Source organism: Dipodomys merriami, unplaced genomic scaffold (assembly GCF_024711535.1).
Source record: "Dipodomys merriami isolate MVZ:Mamm:240054 unplaced genomic scaffold, mDipMer1.0.p SCAF_3, whole genome shotgun sequence".
In the NCBI taxonomy this organism is placed as follows: Eukaryota; Metazoa; Chordata; class Mammalia; order Rodentia; family Heteromyidae; genus Dipodomys; species Dipodomys merriami.
In genome coordinates this window covers 113,898,214-113,921,814 of record NW_027204492.1, presented here as the reverse complement: position 1 = coordinate 113,921,814, position 23,601 = coordinate 113,898,214, and the positions used below count along the sequence as shown (strand labels likewise).

General features: G+C 42.3%; 1 protein-coding gene across 4 annotated transcripts; it reads right to left on the bottom strand.

The window, feature by feature from the left end:
• Positions 1-230: 230 nt before the first annotated feature.
• Positions 231-20,518, bottom strand: Gemin8 (gem nuclear organelle associated protein 8). 4 transcript variants are annotated; one of them, XM_070040845.1, is made up of 5 exons: positions 19,219-19,281; positions 18,192-18,256; positions 12,449-12,485; positions 10,888-11,326; positions 231-3,731 (listed from the first exon to the last, which is right to left on the bottom strand). In XM_070040845.1, the coding sequence occupies exons 3-5, from the start codon at positions 12,449-12,451 to the stop codon at positions 3,478-3,480; spliced, it is 696 nt and encodes a 231-aa protein (XP_069896946.1). In that variant the 5' UTR covers positions 12,452-12,485; positions 18,192-18,256; positions 19,219-19,281; the 3' UTR covers positions 231-3,477. The 4 variants fall into 4 exon arrangements, with proteins under 4 accessions (XP_069896946.1, XP_069896947.1, XP_069896944.1 ...); XM_070040846.1 differs by lacking the exon at positions 19,219-19,281 and adding an exon at positions 19,104-19,184; XM_070040843.1 differs by lacking the exons at positions 18,192-18,256; positions 19,219-19,281 and adding an exon at positions 20,472-20,518.
• Positions 20,519-23,601: the final 3,083 nt, after the last annotated feature.

Here is a 23,601-nt window from a genome sequence, read left to right as displayed (position 1 = left end):
AACCTTGGAAAAAAAGCTCAAGGACAGTGCCCAGACCTTGAGTTAAATACCAACACACACATGTATGTGCATGCACGTGCGTGTGCTCTCTCTCTCTCTCTCTCTCTCTCTCTCTCTCTCTCTCTCTCTCCTCTCTCCCCCCCCCCCTCTCTCTCTCTCTCTCTCTCTCTCTCTCTCTCTCTCTCTCTCTCACACACACACACACACACACACACACAAACCAAGTATATATTGATGAGGAAACCAAATATTAGTTTCTGATATCAAATTTTGTAGGACTGAAAATACAGTGTTATCAGAGGGGCATAATAAAGAAGAGTCTGTACTTTATGTACCACAGAAGTTGACATTTAAGCTGGAAAAGAGAAATCTTTGAGCCAACACATTTTAAATTTGAAAGCCTGCCACAGGGATGTTCTTACACATCTGCAAGATATAGAAAGAATATTCAGTTGAGTGTGATATTGAATTGGCTGGCCAGTTATGTTTCCTTGCAATGCTGTGATTCTAAAGGTCAGGAGATATGAGCTAGTCGTGCATCCAGAATTCTGGAAGAGTTGAGGAAAGAGCTAAAAGTACAATCTGCATTCCATGCTCTAGCAGCAAAATTCTATAAGTTAGCATGTAGAAAGGAACAAAGAAGGGATATGAAAGATCATTTGCAAAAAAAGTAGCATTGGTTGAGTGTCAATGTATCATACCTCTAATCCTAGCTATTTAGGAGGCTCAGGTCTGAGGATCACAGTTCAAAGCCAGCATGGGAAGTCCAGATTGTCCCCCCCCCCACTCAGTATTAGATATTGAACCCAGAGTCTCATGCAGGCAAGTGCTCTACCACTTGAGCTTTGCCCCTACTCAGTGCTTTTCATTATTTATTTGGTGCCAATATTAAGTTTTTGAACTCAGGGCCTGGCACTTTTGTTAGCTTTATTCACTCAAGGCTGGTATTCTGGATCCACACTTCTACTTCTGGCTTTATTAATGGTTAACATCTCTTAGATTTGTTTGCCCAGACTGGTTTCAAACCATGCTAAGAAGGCTATTACTTGAGCCACACTCCTAGCTCCTTTTGCTTCCATTATTTTTCAAATAAGGTCTGGTGTTTATGCCCAGGCTGGCCTGAAGTTCACACATACTTGGAATAACAGGTATTTACTTCTGTGCCCAATTCTATTGGTTGAGATGGGAGCCCTTGAAGTTTTTGCTCCCAGTAGCCTCGAACTCAAATCTTCCCCGTCTCTTCTGAGTGACTAGGATAAGACTATAATGCTATAGACTGGGACCCATTGAGAATAAGATCTGGATTTTACATTTTTCAGGCAGCTAGTTGAGCAGGCTGGCTCCTATCACTGAAACAGCAACACTAGCTATGTGTGGATTCTCGGGGCACTTTGAGCTTTGCTTGAGTTCCCTTACTAGGCTGATTCTGAGTCCTATCAGCTGCATCCCCCCTTTCCCACCTATCCCTAGTTACAGTATGCCATTTCCCCAAGAAATCTCTCAGCCTCCTTCTAGTATGTTGCAAAAAGTTCATTTCACAATCATGAAGCACTCTTTGTGATCTGACTGGTACCAATTTGTCTAGCATTCTCCAGACTCTGCACATAAAGAAATGGTTCCAATTTCTCCTAACTACTGGGAGGTCTCCAAACACAGAAAACTATTTGACAGTCTTGATCCTTCCCTGATAATCACCTTCCTCCTTCTCATTAGATTTTGCTCTCCTACCACTGGAGACATTTGGCAATGTTTGAGGTGTGCTTGGTTGTCCCAATGGTGATAGGGTATTAATGGGATGGAGGAGGGGAAGGCCAGGGATATTGTTGAATACCTTGCAGTGTACATGGCAGCTCCCTCCCCACAACAGACCCACCTGGCCCCAAACATCACTAGTGCTGAGGCCAAGAAGCCCTGCTCTTGCCGTGCCCGCAACAGGGCACGGAAGCACCTGCTATGACTACAGGCTTTGGTTTGTGTTTGAATCATATTTATTTTGTTTCCCTGTTTAGGCACATGAACTTCTAATAATAAGGAGGAATGCCTTGATTTGAAATGTTAGTCATGTGTCACCTCAGGGGAAAATGCCTTCTGGTTTCTGTCTGCATATCTAAGCATAAATTGCAACTCCAGTAATAAAAGGAGAGCTTGGCAAGGTAATGCTTTTGTCTCGGGATAGGGGCTGAATGGGAAGCTAAATGTTCTTAGGGAGAAACATGTCAATACTAAATTTGTTCATCCACCTTTGATGGATGTGCTAATCTCAGGTGAGCACAGGCTCACCCTGGCAATGCACTGCAATCACTTATTTAGAGGCAGCTGTTTTCCACAAATGGGCTATTCCATCAATTTTCAGACTTTCCAGAGATGTATTCCCTTATTCAAAGAATATTTGCAACCTATAGTAAGAGCTCAATCATGAATATGTACAACAAAGCAAATGGCAGAAGGGACTAGGTTTGGGAGCGATTGTTCTTTGCACTCAATTCTGCACAATATTCAAGCTCTGTAGAGAACAATGAAAATCTGACAGTGATTTTTCACTCTATTCGAGCAGAGGCTGACAAACTACCACTTTAAGACCAAATCTTGTTTGTATAAAGTTTTATTGAAACTCAGCCATACATTTTTTTGTTTACTTACTATCTATGGCTGCTTGGTCACTATGAGGGCAGGGTTGAATAGTCACAACAAACTCTATGTAGTCTGAAAAGTCAAAAGGATTTCCTCTCTGGCTCTTTACAGGACATGTAGGTGCCCTGAATTGGCGACAAGTGGTATTTGTCTCGTGGTTTTCAGTGGGGGCTACGGCAGTCAGAGTGCATTTGATTTATTTAAGGCTTTTGTAATGCTCAGTGGATTAAAGGAAGGAAATTGAAAAAGGGCAAATATCTAGGCAATTATCTCTGCAAGAAATTTAATAAACTGAACACCCTCGTGATAACATAAAAACTGATATAGCCAGGTACCTGTAGCTTACGCCTATAATCCTAATTAGTCAGGAGGCTGAGAACTAAGGATCTTGGTTCAAGGATATGTGGGCATACAAATCCTTGAGACTCTTATTTCTAATTAAAGAGTAAGAAGCTGGAAGCAGAGGTGTGGCTCAAGTGGTAAAGCACCAGTTCTGAGCAAAAAAAAATGCCAGAGTGTGATGCCATTAGGTCAAGCCCAAGAACTAGCAATAAAAACCCAAAAAACACCAACCAAAACAATAACAGCAACAAAAACCTGGTGAAATGTATACGATATTATCAAGGCAAAGCCTATGTAAGCAATAGTATAGATTTCTAAGTGGCTAACATCCCATCAACCCACAGAGTGCTCTCTGGGACTCTGGCAGACATGTTATAGCTTAGTGCCAAGGCCTCTTTCCCTGAGAAATGCATGGGAGAGATGAAGAGGATGGATGCAAAGGGAAGGGGATGAGGCTGGGTACGCTGTTCAGGAAGCATCCCCTGAAGTCCCTGTGCCCAGGGCTTAGAACTTGAGGGGAATGACAGGCCAGTATTTAGGCTGATGTTTGTCACAGTGCTTGTCAAAGCTTAACTGCACTGCAGTCTCCATGGCCTGTATCTTGGCAGCGCTCTTTCCATACAAGATCTTCATCTCAGCCTTGCGCCGCTCACCAGGCTTCTCAGTTGGAGGCTTCACTGTGGGGCGCATATAGTACAGGCCGTGGTCAGCATTCACATACTCCAGTAGGCGTTCTGCATCCAGTTCCCGCTGCCGCCCTGGGAACAGACACTAACATGAACACACATGCATGTCCAAACACTCCTGGGGCATGAGAAGGTGCGGTGGGCATTGTCTGAGGCCCCTATGGTTCCTCAGCATTTCCTTCCCCACTGGGACATCAACCAGCTGTGCCAGCTGACATGCTGTCTAGAACCCGAGGCCTGACCTGTAGATTTTAGTATTTGCTTAGAGGTGATGATTGAAATGGCAAAGGCCATAAAGAAACCTGTCACTCCAAGCCACCAAACCTCTGAAACATATCCTAAAAACACAGGAGGAAAAATGAACCTGGCTTTCTTTTATTTGCCCACCTACGAATGGCGGAGGGGACTTGGTTGCTTTCTCATATTGATCTGGGCAACCACAGCATGGAAATAAAGGCTTACAGCCTAGTGTTGCAAAAAGCAGTATTCACTACCACAAATAGTGCAATCGGGGCTCGGTTTCCTCACTGGGGGAAGCCAAGCCCTCCACTAGCTGTGATGAAACAGCAGGTGCAAATCCTATTTATTGAACTGCATTCCTGTAATGGAAGAAATGGTTATTCAATTTTATTTTCCCCTACTTTCTATTTTAATGTAGTGAGTCCCAATATCAGAATTTTTACTCTTTTATAAAGAGCAACATAAAAATGTTAACATTACAAGGCTGCATTAAGGTAACATCGACACAACTTACAGATCTTGTAAGTGACTCTGTCAGGAGAGAAATATATAGCAGAAAGCACATTATCTCCAGCGACTATTGCCACCAAGAGAAATGCCACTAGATAAGGAGTGAGATGGTTGTAGGGAATAAAACAATGATATAAATCATCCTTTCCTTGTTGGTCCTCTCTCCAGAAGTCTCTGGAAGGGAACACAGCAGTGAGCTAATCAAGTGTGAAGGGAAAGGTGTCTTTATGGCTCCGCACAGTTGCTCTCATAAATCCTGCTCTTTATAACCACCAGCTTGGAGTTGCAGGAAGGTGTTTTACAAACTTGGAAACATTAAGACTGGGATATGGCCACATGTATTTGGCCACTGATGACTTACATCATTGGTACTCAATGTTTACATATGGGAATAACATGTAGATCAGCCAAATGACTGTCACACAAACAATTGTCCTCTAGCTATTACCCATAGAAGTGAACTTTCAATTCCTTGTGAGATGCAGAACTAAACCAAAACTGGTTTAATAGGTAAATAAACTGGAGACCAACAAGCATGTGCTCCTAAATATTGGATGTTGGTCTTTTTGTTAAGTTTGAAACGGCAATATTTAAGTTGCTTGCTTCTCACAGATAGTTTTTCCTGCCCCCCTACCCCCAGCTTGCAGTAAGTTCTGGTGACATGGTATGGCAGCAATGAACTGGGTCTAAATTAGCAAGAGAAAAGAGTCACCACTCAGATATTTCTAGGGAGGGAGGGAGAGAGAGGGAGAAAGAGCGAGGGGGTGAGAGAGGAGAGAGGGAGAGAGGGAGAGGGGGTAGAGGGAGGGGGGAAGAGAGAGAGAGAGAGAGAGAGAGAGAGAGAGAGAGAGAGAGAGAGAGAGAGAGAGAGAGAGAGAGAGAGAGAGAGCACCAAAACTCAAAAGCACTCAGGTTGCATCTGACCCTTATTTTCACAAGCCCTATGTGTACCTGGGGCGGAAGCCTGGCTTGGGCTTCTTCCTGGGCACATCTCCTTTTTCCTGTCCCTGTTCCTGGAATGATTCAACTCCTGTTCTTCTGGCAGGGCTTTGAAGGAAAGCATAGCTTGCTAGATGTTTACAGAAGGAAGAGGAAAGGCAATGCAGGCATCCACTATTCAGCAGTTACAGCACTTCGTAAGAACCCTAGTCTGGCAGTGTAATGGGCTACTGGTGGGCCTGTGGACTGTCCGTTAAAGGTGAATTAGAGAGAAGGACCTCTTACTCAAGGACTCCTCTGAAGGTTTGACATTCCCATATCAGCACAACAGATTCCTTGCGCCATTCACGAGTTGCCTTGTACATGTGATGGATGCTTTGTTAATATCTTTGGGAGGAGGTAATTCCACATTCAGAGACGCTAAGTGTTTTAGTGCTTCCCATCCAGAAAACAGGGCCTGAGAAGAAGGTTCCCACACCACTGTCATATCCCTCTTGAATGTGTCCTGAGACTATAATCAGCTTTACTGTCAGATTTGGTCACATGACAGATATTCAAAGTCATGCTAAATCTGAGCATTTGAGTTTATAGGTTTAACAAATCCTGAGATCTCAGCTATCTTAATAGCTAATAGTTCTTTGCTGTTTGAATATGTGAATTTAGCCTATTTCTTTATTTTCCTTTCCTTTCCAATTTCTAATATTTATAATTATGCTTCTTTTTGTTACTCTTCTGACATAATCTATTTTTTTTCTTTCTTTTTTTTTTTTTTGTCAGTCGTGGGGTTTGAACTCTGGGCCTGGACTCTGTCCCTGAGCTCTTCAGCTCAAGTCAAGCACTCTACCACTTGAGCCACAGCGCCACTTCCAGTTTTCTGGTGGTTTATTGGAGATAAGAATCTCATGGACTTTCCTGCCTGGACTAGCTTGAAACGTGATCCTCAGATCTCAGCCTCCTTAGTAGCTAGGATTACAGAAGTGAGCCACCAGTGCCCGGCTGACAGAATCTATCTTATAGACATTAAGCAAGCAAAAACAATTCTGTATTGACATCAGTGAATGAAATTCACAGGACACGAAGCAGGCCGCCATAGCAGTCAAGGAAGCCCACACCATGTTCTACCACACAGTCAGCATTTGCTCAAAAGACCTTAGCTCTTAAAAGGTTAAAGTGGAAGCTGGGTGTTAGTGGCTCATGCCTGTGATCCTACATAATCAGGAGGCTGAAATCTGAGGATCGTGGTTTGAAGCCAGCTCAGAAAAATCCACGAGACTATTAATCTTCAATTAAGTACCAATAAAGCCTAAAATGGAGCTGTGGCTCAAGTTGCAGGGTGCTATCCTTGAGCAAAAAAAAAAAAGCTCAAGGACAGTGCCCAGGCCCTGGGTTCAAGCCTCAGGACCTGATCAATAAGGACACAGCCTTCTGTCTGTATTTTCTACTAGCATTTCCTTCCCATTCAGGCTTCCTCATCAATAGTGAAGGTTCAGCTCTTATCCCCTCTGTGTGACTCAGACGATTCCAAGGGTCCACAGTTTCTCTGCATTGGGACGGTTGCTATGCAACACTGACCCACAGGGTACAAAGCCTGTCAGTGCAGATGAGCCTGTGATCTGCTCTGAGAACTAGCTGGGGGGGGGGGGGGGGGAGCGGTGTGAAGGAAAGCATACCTCACCTTTATTGGCTGCTGTGTCACTAGCCCCAGGAGGCTAGCATGCCTGCCACAAAGCAAGTGCACAGGAAGTGGCTGTCCACCAATGCATTACTTTTTGTAAACAACTCTTCCTCTCAGATGCTGCTAAAGAAAAATGAGGACAACCCAGGGATAGAGAAACAGATGGTCAAATGTCACATGCTAGCATGGGCAAGGATCCGTTCCTTGTGGTTCCCCAGGGCCTCTCCAACATAAGGACTTTTTTTGTGGACTGGGGGAGTGGGTAAGAGAGCAGGGAAGCAGCACAGAATTAGGGGAGTACCCTGTTTCCTTACATTCAAGTTGCTTCACCTCTACTTAATTAAAAAAAGAAAACTCTATTCTAAGATTTTATTACAAATCTGAGAAGCAGTTTTTAAACCAAATATTCTCAGATTGGCTGTGTGTAGATGATCACAGATAATATCTGAAAGTACATACTGACAGGAGAGAACCAAGTATAAAACTTAGAATGGAATATGCCTGTTTGAATGCCTTTGTTTAGTCTGTCTTCTATTTATTACTTCTGTCTTTCCTCCCATGGGAAGAAGGAGTCCCCCCCCCCCCCCGGCAGATTTTCTTCCTTTCGAGGCGAGGGCTAGCCAGGTGGAGAACCATCCAACTAAAGCTGAGAAATACTAATAACACATTTCAGACATAACAGTTGCCTTGCATGGACAGTTATATCATTTCTACTGAAAGGAAGTCTAAACTCACCTGTATGTGTACCTGCATGCACACCAGTATTGGGACTTAATAAACTCAGGGCCTGGGCACTATCCTTTAGCTTTTTCACTCAACGTTGGTTAATAATCTGCCATTTGAGCCAAAACGCCACTTCCAGCTTTTTGGTGGTTAACTGAAGAGTCTCATGGACTTTTCTACCTGGGCTGGCTTTCAACTGAGATCCTCAGATCTCAGTCTCCTGAGTATCTAGGATTGGTGTCCAGGTGAGTGTCCCTATGCAAAGCATTAAAAGGAAAATAAGACACAGGGAGAAAGACATGTACAGAAGGAGGCAGAGTTCAGAGTGATGCTGTCACAGTCAAGACATGCAAGGAGACATCAGAAGCAGGCCCCTAGAGACTTTGGAGAAAAATGGTTCTGCTGACACCCTGATTTCAGAAATTGTAGAAGGATGAGAGAAGTTCTATTATTTTTTTTGTAATTAAATTTGTAGTACTTTGCCACAGGAATCCTAGGAAATGAATACAAGGATTAATATGCATTTAAGATTAAAACAAGAGGCTGGGGGCCAGTGGCTCAGTATATAATCCTAGCTACTCAGGAGGCTGAGATCTGAGGATTATAGTTCAAAGCCAGCCCTAGCAGGAAAGTCCATGAGACTTTTATTTCCAATTAACCACCAGAAAACTGGTGCTGTAGCTCAAGTGACAGTGCTTGCCTTAAGCTGAAGAGCTCAGGGATAGTGCCCAGGCCCAGAGTTCAAGCCCCAAGACCGGAAAAAAAAAAAAGATTAAAACAAGAAAAGCAGTCAAATCTCTACTGGCTTCCATTGAGGTTGAGGCGGTATATTCTGTTTTTGATTACATGCACTGTTTTTGTTGGTCTTGGGGCTTGAACTCAGGGATTGAGTGCTGTCTCTGAGCTTCATTTGCTCGTCTAGCACTCTATCACTTGAGCCACAGTTCCACTTTTGGCTTTTTTTTTTGGTAATTTATGAGTATCTCATAAACTTTCCTGCCTGGGCTGGCTTCAAACTGTGATCCCCTTATCTCAGCCTCCTCAGTAGCTATGATTACAGGTGTGAACCACCGATGCCCAGCTTTACGTACAAATTTTATTTGCCAATTACATTGCAATAAAGCCAGGGACTATGAAAAGTCACAGACAGGGGCCAAATATTTTCACATCATTTATCAAATAAAGGATTTCTCTTCAAATCATTGCACATCATCTCTTATTGATCTCTGCTAGGCCTGCTCTAGGTGCAAGCGATTCTGTGGTAAATGAAGTCCAGTCACTATAGGTGTATATAATCTTGACCTTTTATAAACCTACATATTACTAAAGTAGACTTATGAAACATAAATGAAATCAAAACACAGAAGTTACTCAGACTTTAAGAAAATCTTACATAGCAGGAAAACATTCATTTAGTATTCCACAGATAATTAGCCCAAAGGTAGAACACTGAGCAGGAGAGCAGTAAGATAATGAGTGTGAAGAATGGCATTCCCTGCCACTTTCTAGGATCAACATGTCTTTCTGATGAGATTAGTTATTATGTTGCCAAAATTACTGATCATAGTATAACCCAGGGAAAACACAGACTTGATTAGTTGAGACTGCCTCATTTCTGGCTTGTCAGCAACATAGCAGAACACAGGTGTCTGCCAGCAGAACTGGAGCCATTTTCCACTGGTTTCTTCATCCTGTGTCCTTCGTTCCAAGACAAATGTAACCCTGAATTTCACAGACAAATCACCATTTTCACTATTACAAGAAAAGTGTATTGAAACAATTCCCTTCCACATCTACCATCACACTGACCGGTTTTCAGTAATTTTTAACATTTGAACTAGATAAAACAAATGTCCAGAGTGGGACTGTGCTCCATAACTGTAATTTTATACTTCAACTCCACTGTCCTAAAACAGCTCAGGAGCCTAATGCCAGTGACTCCCACCTGTAATCTTAGCTACTCAGGAGGCTGAGATCTGAGAATTGCAGTTTAAAGCCAGCATGGGCAGGAAAGACCATGAGACTCATCTCCAATTAACCACCAAAAGCTGGAAATGGATCTGTGGCTTAAGTGGTAGAGTACTAACCTTGGGCAGAAAAAACTAAGGGATAGCACTCAGGCCCTGTGTTCAAGTCCCAGTACTGGCATAAAAAAAAGAATCCTGTGCTGGGAAGGTGGCTCAGTAGTAGAGTGCTTGTGGCCCTGGGTTCGATTCCTCAGCACCACATAAACAGAAAAAGCCAGAAGTGGCGCTGTGGCTTAAGTGGTAGAGCGCTAGCCTTGAGCTGAAGAGCTGAGGGACAGTGCCTAAGCCCAGAGTTCAAGCCCCAAGACCAACAATAGCAACAAAAAGAATCTTGTTTTGTAATTGAAGATAAAAGGTCTTTACTGAAATGCTCTACCAGTGCAGAACCAAACAGAGCAGCTCTAAGTGCCTGGCATTTCATTATTCTGCTTAGGTTCATGCTGATCTCTATGCTGAAGGGAGCAATTTAAGATGTGGGAGCTCACTGCAATGTCTTCCAAAAAAAATGGAGTACAGTATGTCAGAAACCCAGAAAGTGCAGGGAGAGGCTCTGGCAGAGCAAGAGGCACGGGAAGTAGATAGAATCAGGCAGACAAGACTTGAATACTAACAGCAAATGACTGCTGAGTTATTAACCAACTCGAGGTTGCTTTCCTCATTTGTAAAATGGATTCAATATCTTGAAGACTATAGTGTAGATTAGAGATGGTACACACACACACACACACACACACACACACACACACACACACACACACACACACACACACACACACACACACACACACACACACACACACACACACACACACACACACACACACACACCCATACATACGCCATCTGGTGAAGCAAATATCTTTGGTAAATGGTAGAGGAATTAGGATAAGCTTTATTTCAGAACTAAAATAATCATTCATTAAACAACTCTAGCAACTAATATAACTGAGGTATAACACATTATGATAGCTTTTCATAACTCAGGACTGGATATAGAATATTACTTGTACCCAAACAAAGAGTTACACAAATTATTCTGTGTGTTTAGATTAAGAAAAAAGGCAAAGAGAGATCCAGGCAAGGAAAGGAAGCCTGAGGACAGGTCTGAACTTACGCCGCTCTTCTCTGTGCCTTTCAGTCTCTGCAAAATACTGGCGGAGTTCCTCAGTGATTTCCATATTGCTTAGGTCGCACACTATCTCATCTTCAGACTCTGTCTCCATCTCTTCTTCTTCAAACCAAGTTTGGTCTTCACTTATAGAAGCCTGGATCTGATTGCCATTATATGGAGGCTGTTCAGACCTTCCAAACTGTGAGTTATTGTAATATGAGTTCTGCCAGGCTGTGTAGTAACCATAGAAGGACTGAGGATAGCCAGCCCAAGAGCTGTAGGGAAATGCTGTGGGAGGACAGTACCACAGCGAATGGAAATAGGACTCCACAGCCTTTCTGTAGGCCCTCCGGTGGCTTCTCATCCAAGCCATTGCTTGATGATAATGTTCCCAGTATCTTGCATATGCTGGATGAGATATGAGGGCTCCAGATGTTGATGCCTACAAAATGAGGGGAAATGTGTGGCAGAAACCAGATTATCCTCCGAAGAAATCTTAAAACATTTAATTGACTAAGTAACAAGATATTTACTGTGTATCTACTAACAACTACTCTACACAAGGAAGATGTTACTGGGTCAAAAAAGGTCTGCTAGATCTGTACCTACAACAGAAACCAAGTATATACATACTTCATCTCTGTGTATGTGAATATTAGGGACTTATGGGTGAATTAATTTCAGGTTATGGAGCCTTACAGTGCGATGACAGAATCTAATAATGAACATTTCTAGATAAGATGTGGGGAAAGATTTAAGACCCATTATTTATCGTCTTAGCCATATTTCCTAGTTCCAAGTTAGAAATGGTGTTCCAATTATAACTGATAACCATGATAATCTTTACTTCTTCTACTACCTGTTAGGCACAGCCCAGTGTTTAATACCTGAGTCACGAGTTGTCTAGACACGTACTAGATGTGCTTCTACTGTTTTGATAAGCAGTTTGAGAATTCCTTAGCTATAAGGCTGAATCAAAAGTATTTCCGAGTTTGGTGTTTCTTGGATTCTAAAATCTGTGCGTAGATTTTACAAACTGAACATTTAGAATCTGAAAATGCAGGATCTGAAACCTTTGAAGCATCATGTTGGTGCCCAAAAGTTTATTTCAGAGCTTTTGGGTTTTTTGATGCTCTATCCCTGTATCTTTGGTCTCTATCATGAAACAAGAATTTCAAGTTACTTTCTTTTTCTTGTGGTACTATACATTGAGACTCACACCTAGGGCATTGGCAAGTGCTCTGCCACTGAGCTATACTCTCATCAAGAATTTAAAGACTAATTTGCATAGACTTAAAAAAGAGTAAGAATGGGCTGAGAAGGTGGCTCAGTGGTAGAGTGCCTGCCTTGCATGCATGAGGCCCTAGGTACAATTCCTCAGCACCACATAAGCAGAAAAAGCCAGAAGTGGTGCTGTGGCTCAGGTGTTGGGAGTGTTAGCCTTGAGCTGAAAGCTGAGGGACAGTGCCCAGGCCCAGAGTTCAAGCCCCACGACCAGCAAAAAAAAAAGAGTAAGAATTTAAGGACTAATTATTTAATTCATGAGAAAAAAAGGTAATCTTACCATTGCTCCTATCAGACTGGGAAAGTCCAAGTAGGCACTGAAAACAGAAAAGAACAGCCATTGTGAGCATCTGTCTGATAAGTACAGCTGTGGAAATGTTCATGGTTATGTTGTGGTTTGCAGAGGAGCTAGTCCCTGAGAGGCTGCCTGCCACCAGCATGCTCAAACTTCACGACCATGCTATCCACTTGTGGTGGGTAAAGGAGATCTCCTTAGGCACAATTAAGTGGCCAAATGGCCTTCATGGTTTGCATTCAATTAATTGTCAAGTTTATGGAAATAAAGATAGAAATATTTAGTAGTCTGTATGCATATACAAAAGAGTACATACAGGACACAAACTAAAAAGTTAGAGTGATTATTTACCAGTCCTTAGCAGGTTGATGTGTACTTAAGATAACCCTGGGTCCTTCTGAGCCTTCAGAAGAATGTATCTTTCCAACTGACTGGAAATCTCTGCAGGATCTTGCCCTAGCTTTCTGACTGCAGAAGTATCTTCAAACAAGACATCTGTCCAGCCTCACGTGGGCTTGGTTGAGGCTTTTTTATATTGTGAAGATACTGTACAGAGAAGTTACAGTTACGTGAGTAAGGTAATGAGTACATTTCTTATCGAGCATTGTTACCCCCCTCCTTTGTTTTTCCCCTACTATCCCTTCCTTTCCTACATCCTCAACTCTTCCCTTCCCCCACATCTCTACCCCCTACCCCCTGAAGTTAGTTGTAAAGTTCATTTTCAACATAGTATCTTGTACTTCTCATTGTTAAATGGGCTAGCCTGTATCCTTATTTCAGCATTTTGTTATTTCCCTTCCCCTCCCCAAATTAGGAAAATGTATATACAAGATGCATATACAAGATCTCCCCCCATTCAAGGGTTCAGTTATTAAATACCTGGTTACACTAGAATGTACTTAATGCATGTGCACTTAAGCTTCTGTGAGATAAAACTGCTAACAACAAAACCATAGGTTTTTAAACTCTGGAAATGAGATACTAAAGGAGTCTTAGTTTTTGTATTTCACTTGACTAGAAGATATAGTTAAAACAAACAAAACACGTCAAAATCTTACAAAACAGTTACTTTGTAATCTCTGTAAGATGCTTTGATATGATTATGCAAAAAACTGAGATGTTAAATTCACTACTTCTATCTTTTAAGATTGAACCTAAAGAGAACCATTCATAACTTTTCATATATAACAAGCTTCCAAAAAGGCTATTTCTTGGAGGGCCGACATACTCAATACATCCTATTTACCATCCAAAACTCAGTATTGCACACACATGCAGTGACTATAAACTAGAAAGTAGTTAGCAAAAGTAGTGGAAGTAGAAACTGAGTTCACACTACTTTCTATCTATAATGTAAAAGTTTTAAATATGAGCAATCACCTGAAAACCTAGCTAATGTCTTTGTGCTTTATAGACTATGTGAGGAATATAAAATGGTCAATTCTTGGGCGTCTTACCATTCAGAGAAACAAAACTAACACAAATGGATTATGATAGGAATCTGTCTATACTTGAGTACTAAGTTGTAAAGTGTAGCCTCTAAGTGGCTGATTATTACAGGCAGGTTTTGTATTTCTAACAGTAATAGTACAATCTAAATAGCTTTCTGAGAAGCTTGAAGTACATAATAATATTAAAGTGAACTCCATGTGTCTTAATCAAATTTGTTTCATAGATTAGCAAGTAGCACACAAATTAAATTAGAAAAGTCTAGGAGACATCTGTGTGCTTTCAGAAAATTAAGAATTTTGAATCCCAGCAGGATTATGGCACAAATCTGTGAACCCCAGCATTAGGAAAGCAGAGATAGGAGGACCATGAGTTTGAGGCCAGTCTGGGTTACAAAGAAAGACTGTCTCATAAAATAAAACAACTTTGAATTTAGACTTCTTCCAATGACTCATAAAATATTTAAAACCAAGCCAGTCAATTGAGAATTTGGATAGGTTCAAATTGACCAAATTCTGTTTTCTTTTTCTTTTGATGCCAGTCCTGAGGCTTGAACTCAGTGCCTGGATGCTGTTTCTTTTATGCCTCATTTCTGGCTTTTTACTAGTCAATTGGAGATACGCATCTCATTAGCTTCAAACCTCAGCTACCTTCAAACCTCAACCCTGAGATCTTAGCCTTCTGAGTAGCTAATTACAGGTGGGAGCCACCAGAGCCCAGCAGTGCATGATTTCTGACTGGACCCTGCTACTTGGCATTGCTAGACAGGACATTAGGACACAAAGCAGGATGAAGTTTGGGTACCTATGCCTCAGAAGGAATATATTCTTTCTAAGTCACCAGTTCATCAGTTCCTATCAAGTTAGCTCCTCGGGTAAGAAAATCCTCTCTGAAAATAGGTCCTTTCAAAATGCTGGCTATTTCTTTCCATATAAAGAGCTTCAGGACCTAATAAGAATGCCTGGGATTCTGTAAACATTAAAAGTCCAACAAACTCAGCACTAGGAAAGGGGTACATGTAAGAGGGGGCATAGGGCCAAGGGGAAGGGGAGAGTGAAGAGGGAGGAAAGATGAATGCAGTCAAGAGTTTATTGTGTACACCACACAATTAAGTAAGGGAAGGAATGAGTAGAAGGGGAGGTGAGAATGTTGAAGGGGGTGACGTTGATCAAGATGCATTGTATTGATACACTGCTTTGTTAAATGGCATCTCCACTGTACAACTACTTAGAGACAATACAGTATTTTTATAAAAGAAAAACATATAAACGAAAACAAGCAACCCTAGGCACTTTAGCAACGTTTTCAGACAAAAGGAAGAAAGCTTGTGGGTATGGCAGGTTTCAAAGCCCTTTCCATGGATCTTTCATTTGAATCTCTTATTCTCCATCTCCCTAGGAACTTCTCTTTTCATGGCGCAAGGCTTCAGGGCTGAACAACAACTTGTCTCCTAATGGGCTGGCAGAGAGGAGAAAAGGGATTGGCAATGTCAGGGAAAACCGGATCCAAGCTCTACAAGCTGTGCAGCCCTCCACAGAAAGCACAATGGCATCATGGTCACTACCCAGCTGAGCCCCTGGGAGTAACAGAGGCAACTCATTGTCCTCTCCAAAGGAGGAAGGAAAAAAACAGGGTTGAGGTCATTCACTAAACACTGCTGAGGCCTACAGACGGGACAGAGCCCCAGTCTTGAATGATGCATTTTCCCATCTAGCCACACTAAAATATGCATTTATTTGGCAGTGAATCTACTTATTCTGGGAGATATATTTTTAAATGTATGAATACAGATGTAATGTTCAGTGAATACTATGTGACTCCTATTAGGTTTCTAAAAAATTCCACAGATAAGTAATGTGGCTTTATTGATAGAAAAAGCAGTGGCATCACACCTATATTTATTACACACACACACACACACACACACACACACACACACACACACATTTACTAAGCTTGACCTCATGGCCTTGTGTTTTCATTTTGTTTTCTTGTTCACAGCTGGTGCTCTACCACTTGAGCCATGCCTCCACCTTGGATTTTTCTTAATTGGTTAATTAGAGATAAAGCCAGACTTTTCTGCCCAGGCTGGCCTTGAACTGTGACCTTCCAGGTCTTAGCCTCCAGGTACCTAGAATTACAGGCATGAACCACAGGCATCCAAATGGTTGGGCACTGTCCCTGAGCTACAGCTTCACTCCAGGCTTTTTTGGGAGGTAGTTTATTGGAAATAAGCATCCTATGGACTTACCTGCCTACGTGGGCTTCAAACTGTGATTCTCAGATCTCAAGCTATCTGAGCAGCTAGGATTATAGGTATGAGCCACCAGCATGCAGCTCATATTTATATTATTATAAAAATAGGACCTATGATTTGTCTCAACAAGCAGGTAAGTAACATAAAAATACAAATTCCCCTTTAATTAGTTTTTCCTTTCTAGCATATATGCCTTTTCTATAGAATTCTTAAAACTAAGTACTAAAACTAAAATTAAAGACTTATTTTCTTTGAGTTTTACCCAGAAACGTATTGAAAGTCAATCATCAACTCAGTTACTCTGGCTAAAACTCTGAAAGGCAAACCTTTTCTATAAAGGTTCCCATGAATTTTGCTCTTTGAGTCAGCTATATTATTCTTGGGGATTTAAATCCTCAAATTCACTGTTTTAAAGCTGAATGGTGTCTGCAACAAAATAAACGAAGACCTGGTAAGAAACCTGACTTTACGTAAACTGTGTCATATGTGATTCTAGCAATGTCTGTAGTGCAATGCTAAATCTCAGCAAACACGCCTTTTGAAATATAAACACTGGCAAGACAGACATTCAATTACGGAAAACTAATATAAGAGACATTTGAGAGCACTGCTTCTTGCCCACCTTCTCAGGCAAGCCTTGCTGCCACCCCTAGCTGGCTGCTAGGCTGGCAAACATACCCAGCTTGATGTCCTCCTGGGCTCCCTCCTGTGGCTCTGCATGGTCCCTGCCTAGTGATTTGGGCATCAAAGATGGCCTAAGTATGAAAGGCCTTCTCCTACCCACAGGGGTCCAAACTCCATCTTTCCACTACTGCAAGTACACAAGCCAGTATGTTTAGAAAACCTGCACCTTCCCATCTATAACAGCCAGCTTAAAAGTTAAAGGGTGAGGGACCCCCCCTCCCCCGCAAAACCTCCTTGATTTCCTTTTCCTTCTTTTAACAGCAAGCCCCAGTTTACTCTTCTGGATGTTGCAGTAAGTACTGTCACAAACAAAGCACTGGCATGGGGAAGAAGACTGAAAGAAAGGATGTATTTAACAATTATACCCCCCCCCATACCAATGACATCCCAGCCACAGAAGGGCATTGTTTAATCTGTCAGTAAGGGTGATTAATTTGCAAGTTCACGGAGTCTGTATGTAGCTAGCCTCAGAGTCAGAAGTGAACTAGGAGGCAGTTACCTCTCACTCATGAATATATGAGCTAAAGGGAGAACTGAAAACTAGGATAATGAAAGTGACACAATGAAAATACAGTTCAAAACAACAACAACAAATCCAGATTTGGGGGTTGGAATGCGGCTTAGTGGTAGAGTGCTTGCCTAGCATGCACTGTGGCTCAAGTGGTAGAGTGCTAGCCTTGAGCAAAAGCAGCTCAGGGACAGCATCTGGGCCCTGAGTTCAAGCCCCAGGACTGGCAAAAAAAATCCAGATTAAGTTGGCTTCACTTCAGGCCTATCAGTCACATAGCAAAACCTGGTGTGAGCATAGCGAAATAAGACCAGAATTAGCAGGCATTGCAAATTGAAGACCTATCAGCAAAAATTGTGACTACTTCAAGTGGCTAAGACCACTTTCACATTTTCACAGTCTTAAAGTTTATTCCCCCCTCTGTAAACATATTCATGCTAATTCCACGTTAATCTCTGCTTTCTGAATACAGGACTCATACTCCAACCCATCTGGGCACTTAATTATAATTTGTTCCTTGTACTTTTCTCATTATCCTTGCAGTATAAAGATAATAGCTATTAAATAATAGCTACTGAGATTGTTATAATCTCCTAACATTCTTTCTTCCAACTGATCGAGGAGCTGTTAACTCAAATAACTGACTATAAGGCCCCAAATCTTTTCAGGAAGCAACTTTTAAAATACATCAAAAGTTTTTTCAAGATATTTTAAATCCATCTAGCCTTTAATCAACTACAGTTATTCTTTATTTACTTGTCCAATTGTTCTATGGGTGGATTTCCTAATGGAGAGAAGTAGTTCTGTACCTAGTTTGTAAACTCACTTACCTACACTGTAGCCTTAATTGTTCAACTTCCTCCCAGCCTCTTTACCTTCTCTTGAAATACTGGATCTTAAGAAACATAAAATGATCATTTATCACCTGTAAAACAATTTTAGAATGAACATTTCTCCCTTAAACTTTAGTCTGTACTTGTTCCCAGCACAACAGAGAAGGTACATGAGGAAATCCATTACACTTCCAGTGAACTTGCCTTCAGTAAACCTTACCAAAAGATACCAAGAATCTCTTACGAATATATGGTTTCAGAATCTGATATATTGGCACATGCCTGTAATCTCAGCGCTATGGAGGGCTAGAATCCAAGCTACACCACAAGGGAGATCCAGGCTACTTTGAATTACATAGGGAAACCCTGACTCAATGGGCTAGGGAAGTAGCTCAGCCGTCGAGAATTTGCATAGTATGGACAAGGCCCTGGTTTCAATCCCCAGTGCCACGAAAAGAAAAATATGCTTGCATGTGTATATGTATGTATGTATATATGCATATGTCATCCCAAAGAGCCTGTTGCTCTGATAAATACCAGCAAAAATTGTATTTTTAAAGACCATGCACAATCCCACAATTCATAGCAGTTAGGTAAAATAACCCTAGAAGCCTTCTTTGTGTTATTACTCTTTAAAATTTTCAAGTAATATTTTTCTTACTTAAGATGAGAAACAGCTGAAGAAAGAGCCTAGTCTGTGAAACAACTTTTCTAGCAATTTCTGCAGCGGGCCTTCGTTGTCATGGTAATTCCCGCTTAAACAACTCGGCCCGCCCACAAAGGTCAAAGTGCAAGGGAAAAGAAAGAAAAACCTCAATTATTTCCCAGGAGACAGGCCAACAGGCATCCCTCCAAGGATCCATCCCATTCACACAGTGGGCTGGATGGTCACAGAATGGGAACAATTACCACGGCAACGTGACAGCCCGGACACCGACTCCCAGCGTCGGAGCAAGCCAGGCCCCCGGGGCGGCCAGCTTCCTCCTTCACTCCCGCACAGCAACTCAGCTCCCCCCCAAGTCACCTCATGGCTACGCAGCTTGCAGATACCAGGCGATGGCTGAGCCAGGAGCCTACTTTCCAGTTTTGGGGGGGGGGGGCGGGGGAGACACAAGAGCCACAGAGACTTCAGGACCGCGTTGCCGGGCAACTAAAAGCACTCTTCCGCTTTAGAGCCACGCGAGTCTGCTGCGCAGGAAGTCCCGCTCAAGCCCCCCCGCGTCACATCCGCATCCAGGGCTGACGTGGGCTGGAGGGCGGGCTTAGTCTGGGAATCTTGCTCCGTGGGGGAGGAGCGCGGGAAAGGAGTTTGAATGTCTCGCGGGAGACGTCTCAGTGCTGGCACGGGGGCGAGCGCGATCGGGGATCCCGAGAAAGGCACAACCAGACTTAGACTGAGAGTGGATAGAAAGAAAAATGTATTAATTGATTTTGGCTGCTGTCACAGAGGCTGGACGCTCTTGGGACTCAAGGCTTTGACAAATGTCTGTCTCACCACAGTCTGGGTGTTAGGAGTCCAGACAGATGTGGCAGCCCCCCTCCCTCCCTTGGTTGGCGCGCCTCTCCTCTGCACTCGCTTCTGGCATAGGCTCTTTCCTCTAGCACTGTGTCCTCATCTGAGGGTCTCCAATTTGTTTTTACATTTGAGGAGGGGTCATTCTGTGACCGGAGGGTTGTCCGGTGTATCAGAGGATCAGCAGCATCTCTGGCCATCCCCCACTAAATGCCAGTGGTACCTCCCAATTGTGACCGCAGTAAACGCCCCCCAGATAGTGCTACATGAACCTGGGAGCAAAGTAAGCACCAAAGGAGAAATATTGACTTACAAGTTGCCGATAGCATTTCTGCTCTTATTCTCCCACTAATGGTATGAACATCATGATCATCCATCCCAGGGGTAAAGGAGGCTTGGAATTTTTCTTACAGGCGGCCACTGGCCTAGCTAAAAACAGAGATCTGGGCCCTTGTGCCTCCTCCCGCTTATAATCCTGTTAAGGTGGCTGAGATCAGAGGATCACGGTTTCAAGCCAGCCCTAGAAGCAAAGTCAGTAATTCAGTGACACCCTTATCTCCAATTAACCACCAAAAAGCCCAGAAGTGGAAGGGAGATTCAAATACCTGATACCCTTGAGTGAAAATGTTAAGGGCCAGCTCCTTGGCCCTTAAGCCCTAGTGCCAACACACACACACACACACACACACACACACACACACACACACACACACACACACACACACACACACGACAAAAGGCTTAGTGGGTCCTCAAATACTCACTCCAGGCAATGGGAATTCTGCATCTGATGGAGATGGCTCTATTCCATTAATCTTCGCAGTTGAATTTTAGTCATTATATAATTTAACTCACTTGAACAAAAATATTGGTGATGGGGAACAATGAACACTTAAAAGGTAAAAATCGTATTTGAAACTCCAGTTGAGGAAGAAATAGATTACGAAATGGATGACGGAAGACTGGATTGTTATGTTGTACCACCACCTGGTGGACATTTATGAACTCCATATTTCTTAATCCTTTGGTATTCATTTAATACTAGATAGTAAATTAGTCCATTGTGTTGTAGCGCCACCTGGTGGGAATATATTTCGTATGTTCCCCCAGAGGGGCTTGTGTTATTTCCTGGTGGACTTTTTTTGGCGGGGAGGAGAGGGAGTGTGAGGTGGGTGGGTCTGGGGGCTTGAACTCGGGCCCGGGTGCTGTTCTTGAGCTTATTATTTGCTAGGGGTAGCAGTCTACCACAGTGCCACTCTCAGCTTTTTCTGAGTTGTTTATTAGAGATAGGCAGGCACTCTACCACTGAGCTACATCCCCAGCCAGAGAGTCTTTGGACTAAATGATTGCTACATTGCTTTGTGATTATCTTCGGTAGATTGTATGAATGTGGTCATGTATGAACTTTTACATAGCAGCTTAAACAAATCTAGCCCACAGGAGTCCTGTAACCCCATTATGATATTTGGTATGAGAGAGACATTTGTTTTGCTGAATATTAATGACATCTTTTTTAACCTTTTAGTGAATATTTTGGATGTGAGAATACCAGTGATGTTATTTTCTACATTGCAAATAGTTTAATAAAAGTGAACTGAAAGTTGTGAGCAAGAGAGAGAGAGAGAGAGAGAGAGAGAGAGAGAGAGAGAGAGAGAGAGAGAGAGAGAGAGTCTTACAGACCTTTCTGCCTGGGCTGGCTTCCAACGGCTATCCTCAGATCTCAGCCTCCTGACTAGCTAAGGTTACAGGCATGAGCCACCGGCACTGGGCTCAGGTGGACATTTCTGAATGTGATAGTTCCTCACTTTGTCTGCCATTTTCTTTCCTTTGACAATAGAGGAAATTATTTGTAACCTAGCGTCTCTGGGTAGTTATCTATGAATGAGATCTTTTCTCACCTACTTATTTGCCATTTCATTTCACACTGGAGTAGGTTGAATTAGGACTTGAATTAGTCCATCTACTGGTGGACTTTTTTTTTTTGTCAGTTGTGAGGCTTGAACTCAGGGCCTACGTGCTTTCCCTGAGCTCTTTTGCTCAAGGTTAGTGCTCTAGTGCTTTGAGCCACAGCTCCACTTACGGTTTTTGAGTGGTTAATTGGAGATAAGTGTCACACAGAGACTCTTCCCCCCTGGCTTGGAACCACGATCCTCAAATCTTAGCTTCCTGAATAGCTAGGATTACAGGTGTGAGCCACTGGGCACCTAGCTTCCCAGTGGACATTTATAAACCAATTCCTTCCTCACCCATTTGTATGGTATTTTATTAGACTCCAGAGCAGATCAGATTACTCCTTGTGATGTAGCATCTAATGGTGCACAGTTGTTAATAGCACATGTTTTCTCTCATATGTGGGAGCTAAATCCACAATATACCAGGACAAGATAACTTATACAAGACTCTAGGCATTCACACAGAGACAGTAAGACTGAAAGAGGATACTCTTAGTGGAAGATCCCAAAGAAGCAACACCTGTGAACATTTAACATATTATTTATCAAAATGAATTTCAGGAAATGGAAACATGGTTTTTGTGGCTGCTGTTGATGATGGTGTGTGTGTGTGTGTGTGTGTGTGTGTGTGTGTGTGTGTGTGTGTCTTATTTGTTCTTTACCTGTCTTTTGAGGACACAGGAGAGCACAGAAATGGCAGTAGGAAGCGTGAACAAATGTAGCCATGGTGCTGAGTAGACACTATATTGAAAATTATACAACTTGTGGGCTGGGTTGGGAGAGGGTAATTGGAGGAAAGCAAAGGAAGGGGTGGCATTTTCCAATAAAGAAATGCACTGATGACCTGAGTCATGAAAACAACTCCTCTTTATAGCACCTTAATAATACCAACACCAAGAAAAGAACGTTATCCTCACTCACCCGTCTGGTATTCCAGACAGAAGTATATATTATTACTTTTGTTGTAAACCACCTGGTGGTTCCTTACATTCCTGTGTGGCCTTCCATGACACTAGAAGAAGTTAGATTATTACTTGTAAGCCACCTGGCAGCGGGTTGTTAGGAGCCCAGTCTGGCATTCTTTCATTTAAGCCTAGAAAAAGATTATTGAATTGGAGCGCCACCTGGTGGACATTTATTATGCAATTCTTTCACACCTTGTCTGGCATTTCATTTCACAGTAGAGGAGGTTGAACCATTTCTTTTGTCGGAGCGCCTTTGTAGATATTTATGAATGTGATCCTTCCTTGCTTTCTTTTCTGACATTTGCTTTCATTTTACACTACAGGAGTTTGAATGATTATTTCTTGCATTGTAGTGCCTCCTAGTCGACACTCATGAGTATAAGCCTTATTCTTGTTTCTTATATATTATTTGCTCCTAGTATCTCTTGGTTAAAGTTCACATTATAGCTAACCCTCAAATGGGTTGTAGAAATACTTTAAAAGGTCCTCTCAGGTGGTAAAGAAAGTTTCTCTCTTGACATTCTTGATGTTTAGAACAGATAATTCTCTATCATTGTTGCCACTGATTGTTCTGTAAAAACTGGGCTACATTTATTTCTTCACCATATTTCTTTTTCTCATACTGCTATTTTTCTTTCATTACAATGATCTCCTTAATGTCACTGCAGACATTTCCCTATGCAATATTTGTTACTATTGGCCATGCACTGTTTGTCTGCAATTAGAACCTCAACCCAAGACATTAGGCATAGGAAAAGTAAGAATTGTTCTAAGTATCATCTCAGGACTGGGGAACCTTTTTTTTCTGCCAAGGGCTACTTGAGTATTTGTAACATCATTTTCATTCCATACAAAAGTATCACCCAAAGTTAGATGAACCGTAGATAAAGGATGAAAAACATTCATATCTGTTCTATCATATGCCAAGTGTCTTTGTAGGCTCTATACAGTGTATAGGCTTGCTGTTTTCCAGTGCT